Source organism: Apostichopus japonicus, chromosome 12 (genome assembly GCF_037975245.1).
Source record: "Apostichopus japonicus isolate 1M-3 chromosome 12, ASM3797524v1, whole genome shotgun sequence".
NCBI lineage: Eukaryota > Metazoa > Echinodermata > Holothuroidea > Aspidochirotida > Stichopodidae > Apostichopus > Apostichopus japonicus.
This window is the reverse complement of record NC_092572.1, coordinates 7090341-7105837: the sequence shown is the minus strand read 5'-3', so window position 1 is coordinate 7105837 and position 15497 is coordinate 7090341. Positions and strand designations below refer to the sequence as shown.

The 15497-nt window shown below is 37.1% G+C and overlaps 1 protein-coding gene across 1 annotated transcript; it reads right to left on the bottom strand.

Moving 5' to 3' along the window:
* Nucleotides 1-6891: 6891 nt before the first annotated feature.
* On the bottom strand, nt 6892-14420 carry LOC139977481 (uncharacterized). Its single transcript, XM_071986831.1, has 5 exons — nt 14261-14420; nt 11943-12185; nt 9584-9658; nt 9229-9263; nt 6892-8222 (listed from the first exon to the last, which is right to left on the bottom strand). The coding sequence occupies exons 2-4, from the start codon at nt 12178-12180 to the stop codon at nt 9244-9246; spliced, it is 333 nt and encodes a 110-aa protein (XP_071842932.1). The 5' UTR covers nt 12181-12185; nt 14261-14420; the 3' UTR covers nt 6892-8222; nt 9229-9243.
* Between the last annotated feature and the right edge of the window lie 1077 nt (nt 14421-15497).

Sequence of the window (15497 nt, the reverse complement as noted above, 5' to 3'; positions counted from 1 at the left end):
TTTATTAATCCCTTCACTTATACTTACCAAAGTTCCCAACTGGTCCAATGACTTATTGGTATATTTTTGTCGCACGATTACGCAAGAAATACAAGACCGTAATTTTGGAAATTGTTTGAAGAGCAGTGTATCGGCTATACTATACAAGTTGGTTATGCATACACACATATACATACATACTACACACATACATACACGTACATAGACGACACTGTTCGAAGCTGAATCCAGTATAAGCTGTCGTAATCAGAAACATATTTTTCGAAAAACGATAATCGGCTGCAGTGACGACAACCTAAAGCTTAACTTTATCAGTAAATTGATATTTCGTAATAAAAGGACATATTTATTTACAAGAAAGTAAATATAGCCTATATCAAAGTTGATAAATCGATGTAATGTAAGCAGGATAATGACAAGCTAAACGGTCAACAATTGCAAAGCAGGCGCGGATCTAGGGAGTGTGGGAGTTGTATACACCTCCCCGGCACCTTTAAAACAAGTGTAAAAGCAACACCATACGCTTAGATCTATAATTATAAACATATCTTTTATAGTCTAATATACCTCAGAATGCTGCTTTTGAAGTCTAAAATGTTAAGTGTATTTTCCTTCAAAAACTGGGGGGGGGGGGGGGCTGTTCCCTGTTCCTTGTTCCCTTGAGAGGGCACTGTTCCTTGAACGTCTGTATGCATTGCATTGAATAAGAGAACATTAACATTTAAACGGTTCATTGATTGGTGGTACAATAAAGAAAGGCTTCAAAGATTTAGGGAAGGCCACCTCTCCCCTCAAATAAACAATTGTAAGGAAGTCCGAGAACAAGAAAGTCTTTAAATTGATCAATTAAGATTTCAACCCATCAGATACAACACGACACAAACAAAGGAATCTAGTTTGACAGCTTTAAACATTCCTAACAATATAGCTCATTCTTATCTCGACAACCAAATCAATCACATAGCAATGGTTAGTGTAACTAACTAGGAACATATCACTTAATTAAATGGATTTAACAAACTTATAATGCTTTAGGCATTGAAAGTTGCTAACGACATTTTCTTTTGTATGGGCTAGCAAAGGTGGCTTCCCTATAAAGTGATAAGGGTCTTTTGCAGAAGGCCAAAACGCTAGCGTAACACTTTTACGATTTCCTTCTGGCTTTACAGCTTTAGCTTATATTTGTTAATGGGATTTGCTGGTATAGTTGCATCGATAAAAAGATGAAAACAAATGTTATAAAAGGAAGTTGGAAGAAACTTGTATTAGCTAGAACATTTGGTTTAAAGAAATACTTAGATCTTCGAGTTATTTTGTTGTTGAATTTTACAAAAAAATCTAGAAGTGACCTCGTTTATTTTGTTTTGTTTTGTGAATTCCACTGTTAATTAAAGTTCTTTTCTACTGAAAATCTAGCGCCATTAAAGTTTATATTCTATAATACCATTCATTAATACACATGCAACTATTTTACTCAACACTGCGAACTTTAAGTACTGCTAAATTAAAATGTTTTGGGGTGATAAAGGAAAGGATTTGTGACCAGGTAAATTATGTATAGATGGTTTATTCAGCCACATGCATAAAAAATACAATGGAAATTGTTATATGCCTTGTAAACTAAATTAGTTATAAAAATGTTAATATTTTAAATCGCAATTACTGGGCATAAAATTAAAAGATTTCTGGGTGATAGGAGGACAGGATTTGTGACCAGGTTCCCCTTACACAACATCGAGGCCAAATAGATTCGGTTAAACTCAGTTTGGGAGTTTAGAAAATGGCGCCTGCCTCTGTGGTTTCGAAAGGCGTGTACGTCGTTTGTAGTTTGATGTTGAACGGGTACACCCTGAGGTTCCTCTCATCGATTTGTTTTAAAACTAAAATGTCAGATACTAGGGGAACACTGTCTCCAGGGTGATTGGGACGTTGGCTTTCTGCCTCAAAAAAAGGGGGGGGGCAGAAAACAACAGTTCATAGGTTTGCCATATTTACCCGACAAAAAAAAACAAGAAAAATGCCAAACAACACCACGTGATAGCATTAACTCATCTGAGCTACACATCTACTTAAATGAAATGCAAAAGTTACGATAAGCCCCCAAGCAGTATGAACATGTTGTGACGTCATAGATTCACTAAGTCCGGTAGAAACCAAATTACTATAAAGGTCCTCTTTCTGTCTGTATTTCTTTTTTTCAGATGGACCCTGTTTTCCAAACAAGAAAGGCCTTTCATAACCGATACAGTTTAATATCGGTATAGTTTTTATTCAGACTGTTTGGCAAATAAGCCTTTTGCCACTAATTGCGACTAATAAAGAAGAGTAATATTGAAGTCAGAAAATTATTTAAAGAACGAACTAAAAAATCTGATGATCATTCTTTTAAAGAAATTCAACATGGATGTTACGAAATTCTCCAAACATTTTGTTGAGAATGAATCAGCCGTTACACTTATCCTTATATCAACACCGTATAGGCAAGGTTTCAGTCAATTCAGAAAAAGTACATGGCTTCCCTAGTGTTGGAACTGCTATAATCTATAATCCCCACGTCGAGTGGATGGGGTTGATGTAATTTATAATGATGTGGTAAGCCATGCCAGAATATCTCTCACAGAACAGCTAACTTTCTTCTTTTTGGTATCTTAACTGTCCTTACCATAAAATCAGACTTGTTTTTCGTGTACAACAGCACGAATGGTGCTAGTATAACAGCATGAGAACGAGTACAACAGTATGAGTATGTGTACAACAGCAAGAGTATGGGTACAACAGCATCAGTACGAGCGAGTACAACAGCATCAGTACGAGTACACATCATGAGGCGAGTACAACAGTATGAGTATGTGTACAACAGCATGAATACGTGTACAGCAGCATGAGAACGAGTACAACAGCATGAGTATGTGAACAAAATTATGAGTATTTGTACAAAAGCATCAGTACGAGTACAGCAGTATGAATACGAGTACAACAGTAAGAATGCGATTACAATAGCATGCGTACGAAGACAGCATGAGAACGAGTACAACAGCATGAATACGTGTACAGCAGCATGAGAACGAGTACAACAGCATCAGTATGAGTACAGCAGTATGAATACGAGTACAACAGTATGAATGCGATTACAATAGCATGCGTACGAAAACAGCATGGGTACGAGTACAACAGCATGCATACGAGTACAACAACATTAGTACAAATGCGGAAAAATATGTATCAAGTATCCCAAAACAGCGACATGTATGTTATGGTTTGTAAAATAATGAACTAGGTCTGCGGATTGTGAATGTTCGTTACTTTAATAGACCCCGTATCTCCAGTGTCAACATGTTTTTAGCCTAACACACTATAGAGCCTAGCTTCCTCACTTAGTACACACGTATCGGGAACGACGTTGCTATACTGCCATTAACTATTGAGATGCTATAGTTACACCAGGGAGCTGTTATTTGCACCAGGGAGCTGTTATTTGCACCAGGGAGCTGTTATTTGCACCAGGGAGCTGTTTTTTGCACCAGGGAGCTGTTTTTTGCACCAGGGAGCTGTTATTTGCACCAGGGAGCTGTTATTTGCACCAGGGAGCTGTTATTTGCACCAGGGAGCTGTTTTTTGCACCAGGGAGCTGTTTTTTGCACCAGGGAGCTGTTATTTGCACCAGGGAGCTGTTATTTGCACCAGGGAGCTGTTATTTGCACCAGGGAGCTGTTATTTGCACCAGGGAGCTGTTATTTGCACCAGGGAGCTGTTATTTGCACCAGGGAGCTGTTATTTGCACCAGGGAGCTGTTTTTTGCACCAGGGAGCTGTTATTTGCACCAGGGAGCTGTTATTTGCACCAGGGAGCTGTTATTTGCACCAGGGAGCTGTTATTTGCACCAGGGAGCTGTTTTTTGCACCAGGGAGCTGTTATTTGCACCAGGGAGCTGTTATTTGCACCAGGAAGCTGTTATAGCTCCCTGGTTATACACTAGCTCTTCGTTCCACGGAATGAAAATATACTATTTGAGAGTATTTTTATATTTAATTTAAGAATATTGGAAATGTTTCTCAAGTTTTGTGTGCCACCAAAAGAAAAGGTGGGGGGGGGACGATATTTTCATTATGGCCAACGTTTTCAACTGCCCTTACTTTCTTTAAAAAGTTTAACCATCAGGGAACGAACTAAACCCATGAATACCTGCGAAGTTATACGACTTCCTGGGGCACGTTGCTATGCTCCACGGCAACAGATTCTCAAGTGATAGGGCTAATTTGCCACAGGTATGTGGACTAACTTGCTTTTTATTGCCACTATTTGGAAAGAAACCTGTCTCTCACTATAATTACGTTTCCACCCATCAGAAAGAACTTTTCTTTTGGTCTCAGTGACTTAAGCGTTAGGTTTAAGCCGATACTTAACTCTTAAAGTATTTATTAACGGTCCACTAGGCGGGAGCTTAGCTTCTTTGCCAAAATAGTCCGGGTTGGCAGCACTTTACATACAACAATGCGTTATAAGCTGCCTTTCAATAGAAGTAAAACCAGTTATCTAACCAACGGGATCCTGCCAACTATTGATCTCTGTTTGTGTCACTGATGGGGAAAGGACTTAACGAGGCTCCTCTTTCTTCTTATCCTTATTCTTCTTCTTCTTTTTCTTCTTCTTCTTCTTCTTCTCTTTATTTTTCATCGAACAAGATAAAAGTAAAACAACAATAGTTCCTTTTTTTACGGTATCCAATAGTTTCGACTTCGGAAAGAATCTTTTATTGCTTTCTTATAAACTAAGATCGAAAAGGGGGTTTGACAAAAATAAAGGGTTCTTTGAAGTAAGAAGAACAAAATAATAAACCCTTTATGTCGGACGAGTTTTTATCAAGAATAATGGACGTGGTGAAGAAAGACAGAAAACCCGCTAAATACCACTAGAAAAAGGTATATATGTATATATATATATGTATTAACATAAAGTATGTTCAAAGTATCTCTTTCGAGATCCGGCTTTAAGAATCACAAATGATTTTCGAGTTGGTTAGCTTTACATTTGATCTCTAGAGTAAGGCAAAATATGTCACCAAAAACAGAACTATTATTGTTCGATACAGGTGACAAGCGCCTACGGTGGAATTACGGCCTTCCTTATCGGTGGACATACAATCAGCGTCCATAGCCTAGTTGGTAAGGGTGTCCGCGGAGGCCCGGGTTCGAATCCCGGTGGAGGCTGGAAGTTTTTTCACTGTTCTTGATTTTCCAACACATTACGATTTCAATATATATGTATATATATATATATGCATATATATATATATATACATATATATATATATATATATATATATATATATATATATATATATATATATATATATATATATATATATATATATATATATATATATATATATATATATATATATATATATATATATATGCAACGATATAATGGAAACGGTACGTGTATTACCTCACTTCACAACGAATGCTGAAAAAATAACGATACATTGAGGTGGAATTATTCAACCTCGAACCAATGAATTCCCGGTTGAAATCCCTCCAATATCCCCCCCCCCCACCGCGCCGCCCCATCCCCATAGTATCCGAGTTGGCTTTTGTCTGCCCTATACATGAGTACAATGGACTTAAATGTTCTCCTTGAAATCGGTGTCAATGTCGTGTGGTTTCTAGTTCAATGTTTGTTTTATACACTCGTCTTTTGGAAAGCCAAGTGACTAATTTCGGCAATTATATTAATAATGTCAGCAATATTTTCAAATATCTGTAATATCATAATAATAATAACAAAAGTTTATAATGTGCACTTATATCCACCTATAGATAAGCCAACAAAGAGTGTGTCCTTTGGATGTGACTGGAGGTATACATCGTCTGTACTTTTTGTTCCCACTCAACTGTGGCGTCGTTCACTACTACAAGTATTATACAAAATGAGAGATGAATAAACATGATGACGTAACTTAGAACATCCTACTTGGTACATCACTTCAAAGAAATGCCAACATTGTGTTCTGCCTCAATGTCATTTGTCAAACGTTTCGTCACCTAAGGGAGAGGTCCGACTAACGTGTGAGGTAGCCTTCTACGTTATCCTATGCCCCATCAAACACCCGCCCCCCCAACCACCCCCCCCCCCCAAAATAAACAAAGAAATAAATCGTTGACATCCTGACAAGAAGCATATAATCGCAATACAACGTTATATGCCCTATTGATTTTAGTGATGTCTCTTTAAACTGGTAAGTCAAGCGTAGGCCTATACTGTTCAGAATCGACATTTTAATCGCCTCGTTTGAATCGCAGAAAGTAACCGGAGGAGGAGTTAAAGTAAAGATTTCATGGTATAAAGTACAATAGGTAAAGAAACCCCGTGCACGTTCCATTATTTAAGTATCTTATACTCTCCATCTTGGTCCATAGCAAATGGTTCGAGAAGCATGAAAACATTTCTATGGATTTTCTTTTGGTCAGGAGAATAGATTGAATGAATTGGACATATTGAAAACACTTGCCACACATGTGATTGATCTCCACCCCATGCACAGCCGTCAACTTATCCCATTGTTGTTTTTTCTTTGTTGTTTTTCTTTCTATTCACAATACTGTACTTTGTTAAAGAGTAAAAACATGGATGTTCTAAAATATGTGAAAACGAGCGAGAATGGTCGTATGTAATGTTAAGAACTATGCTTTTACACCAAAGCTGATGGCATTAAGTGAACTCTATACAGCTGAGCTAAATATTGTTTTCGACTTAAGTTAAAAGCTCGTTCATCGTTTGCATCCCCCCAATTCCCCATTTTCTGTCTTGGAATTTAATTGAATTATGACAAACATTCTGATTAAAAACCAAATAACAGAACAGAAACCCCAAAACAACAACAAAACGTGGTTTGAAAATCAAAACAAATTTATTCGGATGACACGTTATGAATGTAGAATAAATCAACAACGACAAATGAACTGTGAAAATCATAAACATAACTTTGAAATGACAAAAGCAACAGAGATTCTTCCTAATCGACAATATAACATCCACTCCCACAAATAGTTAAGCATTTCATTTTAGTATCAAACACTTCTGGAGTAGCCTACAAATATAGTAGGGCATGCACTCGTGGTTGATTCATTATTGGTGAACTCACCACAATCATGACTATTAACGGAGATACCAATCAACCTCCCCCCCCCCCCCTTCGACGCCAATGAATAAACAACAATCATCATCTTTAGCTCAGCCAGTTAAGACAATGTCCTAATGCTAATACCTCTCTAAACTGTGCTCCAATATCATGCTTCAAAGCACTGGTATTGTCAGTACAAACAGTTCCTCACCTTGATCTGATAGAATCATGATATTCATACTGCTCGTACAGTACTGACAATACGAGTGCTCTGAAAGCGGGACATAACACTACAGTATAGAGTATATTGTTCCAACTGGGTGCTTTAGCTTAGTGACAGAGGTCTCTGTGATGAACATCTATCACAAAAAGATAACAAAAATATTGCTGCATTTGGGAAATATCCGGGTTTTAACTGGTAGCTTTCATTTAGTAAAATCTGCCATGCCACTAGCATTATGAATGATATTATTTTGTTTCTCCCTGTGTTGATTTCCATATACTAAAGGTGAAATTTTATCAGGAATTCACAGAACCAATATCATTATCATCTCAATTCATTATAGAAAATGAACGACGTTATAAATAGATAGAAAGGGAGGGGAGAGGAGGGGAGGGAGGGGGGGGGGGATTGAAGCACCTATCGGTTCGATGATGTCATATTTAGACTTGATAAACGTCTTCAACCTTTTGTATGAAGGAACATATCTCCCTATAGAGAAAGCATTTTTTCCAAGCTGTTTTGGTGAAGTGTTCCAATCAGTTATATCTCTCATAGACCAATGAGGATGGTTGGTGGGGATCCTTAATTGTACACGTGGTGTCTATGAACCAATCAAAATACAATGTGTGCTCGAAGCCTTCATATATCTGTGTTAATACAGCATTTTCGAAGATTTAGCTAAAACCATATTTTGTGTAACCAAATCTATTAAAGGGTATTCAAATTAAAGAGAGACTTGCAGCTAATTCATTCACTATTATAGATACAGTCCGACGTCATCAATGGTAAATTCTTAATCTAATAACATGTCATCCAATTGAAGAAAACAATGAGCCTTGGTAGGGGTGACGTCACTATTACATCACGGTGAGTTAGCTGGGGAAAATGAAAATGAAAAATAAAACAGACACTTCAAGATAGTAATACGTTTGTTTGGCAATATGTCACATACCGTTCATGCATTACAGAAAGACGGTGTTAATGATCGGGGATATTGCAACATAATAACACAGAGTGAGTGGTAACCGCGTTATTGATATATTACACACCGTGCGTGCATTTAGTAGCAAATCAATTGCATACCGTGTGCCAGAGCGTATACATAGGAGAATTGATAATCACCGAATATATCGTATGCATCGAATATGGAATACATGTCTTATAAATATGGAATACATGTCCCATATATATATATATATATATATATATACTACATATATGCATATATACTACATATATGTTACTCTATAGCAGGGTTTAACTTTATCCCCCACGAACCACCTGTGGATGTCAGAGTTTTCCACGAACCCCCAACTTTTCGAGACACGATCTGATTCATAAATATACTATAATCGCATAACAGTGCTTCGTAAAAGATCAAGTTCATAGTGTTATATTGCAATGAAGAAACAAAACAAGAGATGAACAAATATTTATTTGTAAACTTCAAGATCAGATCAGTTCTTTATCTTCACGAGGTACTGTCATGCGTACACCAACTTCACCAAAGTCATGCGGCCTGTGTCTGTTTCATAGTTCAGTTATTTATCACATGCACGGTACGGTACTACTATATCAATATATTCGTATGGAACGCGAAAAGAATTTGTCGACTTTTGTACATTACTAAATTATATGATTTATCAGATTTTAGTTCAACAAAAAGTACTCTAGTTTTGTCTTTCAGAAACGTCTTACGAGCCCCCTGGGATGTACTCACGCACCCCCTGATGGTTCATACACCCCAGCTAGGGAACCCCTGCTCTAAATCTCTTGCGAAAGGCATTCGAATATGTGCGAAAAATGACCAAACTTTCGCGAACCCTTCTGAATACTTGCATGAGATGAAATACGGTTGCGTGCGAATAAGAGCAAAAATTACCTTTATTTGATTCCTTTAAAAGCCAGTAAATACTCCTTAAAAAAGAGAAAAGAATCATGTAACACTTAATAAGACCAGACTAGTAGTACAACAATATTACAAACCGGCTCGTATAAATCATTGTATACCGGTAACAGCAATATAAAGTTAATCCCATTGTTCCTAAATGAATTGTAAAACATAGCCTATTGAAATTTATCTGTGATTTCAGCTCCAAATTTACACTTCACAACTTTTAAAACTTAAAGCCTGGTTTTCAAACAAAAAATAAAAGATAAACTCATTTTTTTATTAATCTTTACTGTTTATAGAATACCTTAACACTGAATACCTTAATACTGAAAGTGTGACTTACTTTGTGAACAGGCACCAAATACTGAGACTTCGCCGTCCACGAAATAACACTGACAAGTTGGATCAGAGGGGCATTCTGTATCAAGAGAGGGGCAAGAGAGGTTAACAGAGAGAGAGAGAGGTGGAGGAAAAGACGATGTGTTAACGATGCTTCTTAATTAGATGAAAATATAGTACACACACACATCTTTAAACTGTTTTAACTTTCCGAAAACTGAAACATTATATCCAAGAGGTTATACTAATTTGTAACGAGGTTGCATAATTCGTTTTAGAAAGTTCCAATATACATGCACACAGTTGGAAAACAAAACAAAACACAAATCGTATATGGCCACGCTACAAAACACTTGAAGGTTACTGTCAGTATGAGGTGTATGGACATCTCGATTACATTAGATAGAGGTTATAGACGTGAGACATCATAAATAATGTCTAAGAGAGTCAACCGATATAGAACGTTGGGCAGAAGTAACAAACCACTTTGATCCACTCTTAATTAACCTGCCCCAGTTTTATTACATCGAGGGTGTGTGTATAGATTGATGTTAGCAGTAATGCAAGAATTCACTGACGATGTGACGAAGCCGATCTTTAACTTTTAACTTGGAACTACAAATATATATATGTATATATATAAATATATATATATACATATATTTGTAGTTCCATATTACATATATATATATATATATATATATATATATACATATCCAGGTGTACACGCGAGAACAATACCGCGAGGACTTTATAGTACACATCGAATTCATTTATAGAAAGACAAGGTTGAGGACGCGAGTTCTCTCGCACCAATGGACATGCTGCTGAAGTTAATTGTTTTAAGAATGAATCAAGTCATATCGTTTTCTTATCCAGGTTCAATATTGGATGACTAATCTAAGAATCAAAACTACAATATGAAATGTTGCCAGTAAAAGTTTATGGAGGGCTGTATTGAAGAACTTGCATACACTCCGGTTGTGTGACCTGATTAAATCACGTTCGTTTCGGCTTTTAAAGCCGCTTTTAGCGTCATTTTCTGTGATTTTCTCAACCTCATTGACCCCAAGATGCCATAACGACATACATAACTAGCTTATCTATTTAAATCTAACTTCAAATGGTGGAATGAAATTCAAAAATTTACAATGGATAAGGCAGTGGACTTGTGATCTAAGGATTACAGGTTCGAGCCCTGGCCAGATCATTACGTTGTGTCCTTGGGCAAGGCGCTTTACCTCCATTGCCTCTCTTCACCCAGGTGTATAAATGGGGACCTGCGAGGTAACTTGTAAATATAGTTGCGTGCGCCGGTTTGTGGCTGCACCCTATGGGAAGTCCCCCGGGGGACACGTGGTTGTGGTGCACTGTGGTGCCCCAGGAGAGATTGATTGAATTGTGCACACTTTGGTGTGTGGGTGTGACAAGTTACCAATGACCAGGGGTTAAGTTGTAAAGTCATGTCAGGAGGCATTAGCCTCATACAAGACTGTAAACCTTCAACTTTAACTTTTAACTTTAACTTTGATCGTTGTTTTGCTCGAAGATATTTTCCTTAAGTTCTATGAATGTCATTGAATAATAAGGTAAAGAAGTTTCACTTTGCCGGCGTCGAAAGCAACCCAGTCCACCAATGAGAACTACAATACTTTGTGCTTTATTTGTGTATGGCTGTGATACCGACGCATTTTTTACGGATTGCTGTGAATGAATCTATTTTAAGCAACTGCTTATAAATAAACATGTTAGCTATGCACTGATTGGTTGAATTCAAACTAGTGGATTTGGAGAACTGCATGCGATTAATTTTTAAATGAGGAATTTGTTGATAGACACTTTAATTACCTGCAGAAGTCCTTAATTACTCGCCAATTAATGCTCTTGGCAGGGGAAAAACTTGACTAATATCCTAGTTTGCTGTTATGTGATGAATACATGTAAAATACTCGATGAAATTGTCAAAAGGGTGGGAAAACGGCGATAGGACGCAAAAAGTTGCTGTAAGTACAACGTGTCTGTATTCGCTGCCGTGTTACACGAATCTAACCGTTATATTAAATAAGCACCGACTTTGCAATCCGCGGTATAGTCATGGCCGATTTTGCAATCCGCGGTTCCCCTCACAATTTTGCAAGGTCGGTAAGAGTGACTCCATAGTTTTCCTTTCGGGAAACCAAAAAGTGCTCTATTCTTTAAACCGCGGACACACCATGGAAATGCAATAGTTCGAAGTTAAAGAAAGTTCTGGACCACAAGGTCAGCTATACGTAAAACTGGCTGATTGAATGAAACATTGAAATTTGCATACAAATCGTCATAGAAAAACATTAGGTCACATGACTGTTACCAAGGATACTTACCGTCCCAGTACCCCTGGCTTCCTGGTCCGGTGTTTCCCCTGTTCCTATCTCTAAACTTCCCCTTACCCCTGGCTTTACCCTTCCCCTTTTTCTTTCCTTCCCCTTTTCCGCGTTTTTCCAAGAAATTTTCAAGAAAAGCAAACTCGTCCTCTTCATCGTTGTCGTCATCGAAGTATGCCGTTGCCGTGGCGACCATCACGGCCACCACCAAACAAATGTACAGAGTCTTGGAATGCATGGTTTCTTCAGCAAGAGAAATCAATAAATCTTTTGTTTAAAATATGATCGTCTATGTAAATCTCTCACTTTTAAGTTGTAAGTGTTAATTTTCGGAATCAAGGGCCCTTATCAATCACGCTCTATGTGAAGCATTGGTTAGACGAGGGCAGTATCTCAAAATAACAACAGCTTCGACCTACTCCAGAGTCTAAAACGAAATTATGCAACATGAGTGAACATTTCTTAAAAAAAAAACATACTCGGGGGAGAGGGGGGGGGGGAATGAATCTATTTTCATTATGTTACTATAATGCTACAGGCTTTTTGAATTCATTTTACTTTTCAGTTTGCTAATAAGAAAATAAAAACTTCTGGGACAGTAACGTTAATTCGGATTTAAACTGATTTAAAAGAAAATGTTGGACCTGTTTGGCAACCTACATTCCCAAAGCAGTCCATTAAGCTTGACTGATAAGTTTCATGTCCAGAAATGTAGTAAAAGGTCGACATTTTGGAAACTTTCTTAATATTCTTTTGGTATGTGATAAGCACTGAATATAAAGAAAACCTGTGTCTGGACAACCACATGTACAAAGTCGTATTTACAACTCGCTGAGAAAAAACAAAAAACAAATTGTGAAAGGTTTGTTGTTATTGTAGTGCACGTGTGCGCTGGAATATTGGCATTAGTGGCCAAGTGAACGATACCTACATGACTGGACACTGAATCTTAAAGTTTCTTATAGTCTCTGTACATTTGTAGTTTCAGAGGCAAGCTGCGTAGCAAACTTATTCTGAGCCTGTCACGGCACTCAAAAGCGCCCTCACTTTGTAGGTAAATTCCCTGGTGTGTTGTCCGATCAAAAAATAACACCATGAACAGCCGAAAAGTTCTTCCTATAATAATGCAAGCCCTCCACGCACACTACAATATCGCGTATTTGCAGGCAAATGTAGTTCTAGTTGATCAATATAATCGCTGACGTATTCTGAGTAAACCTGGGAGACTTTGCTAAAAACAATTGGGGATCAGACATAACTAAAAGGTGCATGAGCAATAAACGAAGGATCGTGGGTATATTGAACCCATATCTCTGATTTAATACAATAATAATTGGAGTTGAATATGCGAGCTGCACATATCAAACCTTAACAAAGGTGGGCAAGTGAACTACCCATGGGACTGGGTACATAATGTATCCAACCAGAGTAGGGGAAAGGGAGTTTAATACTTGTACTTATAGGCGTAGGAAGCGGGGGGGGGGGGGCTGGGGGATGCAGCCCCAAAAAGGCATTTCTGTGAACATTCGAGCAATATGCTGATATTGTTTCGGGTACTGCAAGAAAATCTAAACTGCAATAATGTGTTTGATGAGAGTCGGTAGTTCCGCATAAAACTCAGTCTCAGGTAATTAGATTAACGTTCTAAGCTTGCCTGACTAATCTAGTGGCAAATATTATACAGAAATATATTGATAGACTAACCTCAAACAAGTGAAAATTCTTGGATATACATTCACCTCCAATGGTAGCATAATAATATATCAAGGTACCCTTAACTTGGTAAAGAACAATTCTCAAAGGTACGAGGGATCTCACCAGTACGCCCTATCAAATTGGTTACATTTCCGCAAAATTGTTACAGCCCCCCCCCCCCCACCCATTCCCCCGCCTCAAAAAAAGTAAATTGGGTTCCTACGCCCATGCCTGTACTCATGATCACGCTGCTATACTGGATTAATGTGTTGGTAACAAAAGGATCTTCCAGTTATTTTATTACTTATACGTTACATACTTTACATATTAAAATAGGGACGGACTGTGTCCATGTAAAGAACCTGTATGGAAAAATATCACGTGACTTTGCTAAGCAAGAAGAACGTTCATAGCCTAAATAAAGTTTCTACGAATTATTACGATGGTTAGGTCTACTTAATGCGATTGAATTGGTAAGACAATTGAATACTTTGCTGAAATTAAAGTTATCTTTAAATGTTATTCTTAAAACTAAAGATCAGCCTTTAACTATTATCAAAATGTAAACACAATGAAGTAAAATATGAGTATCCTCAACAAATAAAAATAAAAGTATAACTTACTTTAATTAGCCTCTCTGGAAAATCTGCCAAGTCCCGAGAAATGTTGATCAGAACTAAGAATGCCATTTAATAAGCTGATGCGATCATATTTATAACCTTTTCGAACTTCAACTAATTTAATTTTGCAAGAAAATAAATTATGACTGTTTCATCCATGGTTCACTTCTGATCGATGCGCGGTACCGGTTTTAACCGTAAATTATTCAACGTTCCTACAGAAATTGTATTTATTGAAATGATAATTTTTGATGGATTAGGTTTACTAAAAATGTTTTATTAGCAACTAAGTATAGATCTGTCTCGCTGTTTAACTTCTTTAATTATCTTCATTGCATTTCCCTATGGTTGTTGTCGATCAAAACAGTCGTGCGTTAAACATGTTTCACAAAATGATAAAGTCATATTTTATGCGTCATAATAATAATAATTATAATAACCATCATTCTGTTTGCTTTCGGTAAACAGTGTCAGCTAGTCCAATTATTCCAAAATATTAATAATATACACATTTGTTTTCATAGTGATTTGAGCATGACGGAATGTGTATGTAATTATACGATCATACAAACTAATGTTAGTTCGAGGAGAAAAAAAGGAAAGTTAATTTAAGAAAATTGTCAAGAATATGTGTCAATGTTTAAAAGGTCTTATGACCTGTTGTGACACAGTTCGCACAAGAAGTGGGACGCTGGATTCTTATAAAATGATCTGAACAGAACTGCGCAAATAATGATTAGTCATCAGTTTATGACCGGAATTAAGGCGCGCTAAAAATAAAATTAATAGAACTTTTCAAAAGTACTTTTCTGGATATTATGGTTCTCATAATTAATATCAGAAAATTTAATATTGTTAGAGTATAGATAATCTAATAGCCAAGTGTTGGTTATTACTTTTTATTGACGGTTAAGTTTTTGTTTCTTAAATCTGAGCATGGGTGGCCATTTTCTAGTATATTTTGTGGTACATATGAGATAGAAATGAATGGGTTTATTGTAATCAAAGTATAGACAAAAATATAGATTAAGAGAGACGTAAAACCTATCTCTCATAGAAAAAAATATGCGTAGGTGGTATTGTTATATGTATTTGGTTTCCAACATATAAACTTTGATATGTTCATTTAACTTCAATTTTGATGATCTTGGCAGACCATGCCTACGGCTCTCACTTTCCAAGTTTGCGATCATCAGGCACCGGATGCGGTGGTGTACACGCCTTCTTCCCAATCCTTAAC

Bases quoted from the DNA above. Each gene is read 5' to 3' on its own strand.
- LOC139977481 (XM_071986831.1), bottom strand. From the start codon at position 12,180: ATGCATTCCAAGACTCTGTACATTTGTTTGGTGGTGGCCGTGATGGTC. The intron at 9,659-11,942 runs GTAAGTATCCTT...CTCTTGATACAG, and splicing joins AAGCCAGGGGTACTGGGACG to AATGCCCCTCTGATCCAACT. The intron at 9,264-9,583 runs GTAAGTCACACT...CTCTTTTTTAAG, and splicing joins ATTTGGTGCCTGTTCACAAA to GAGTATTTACTGGCTTTTAA.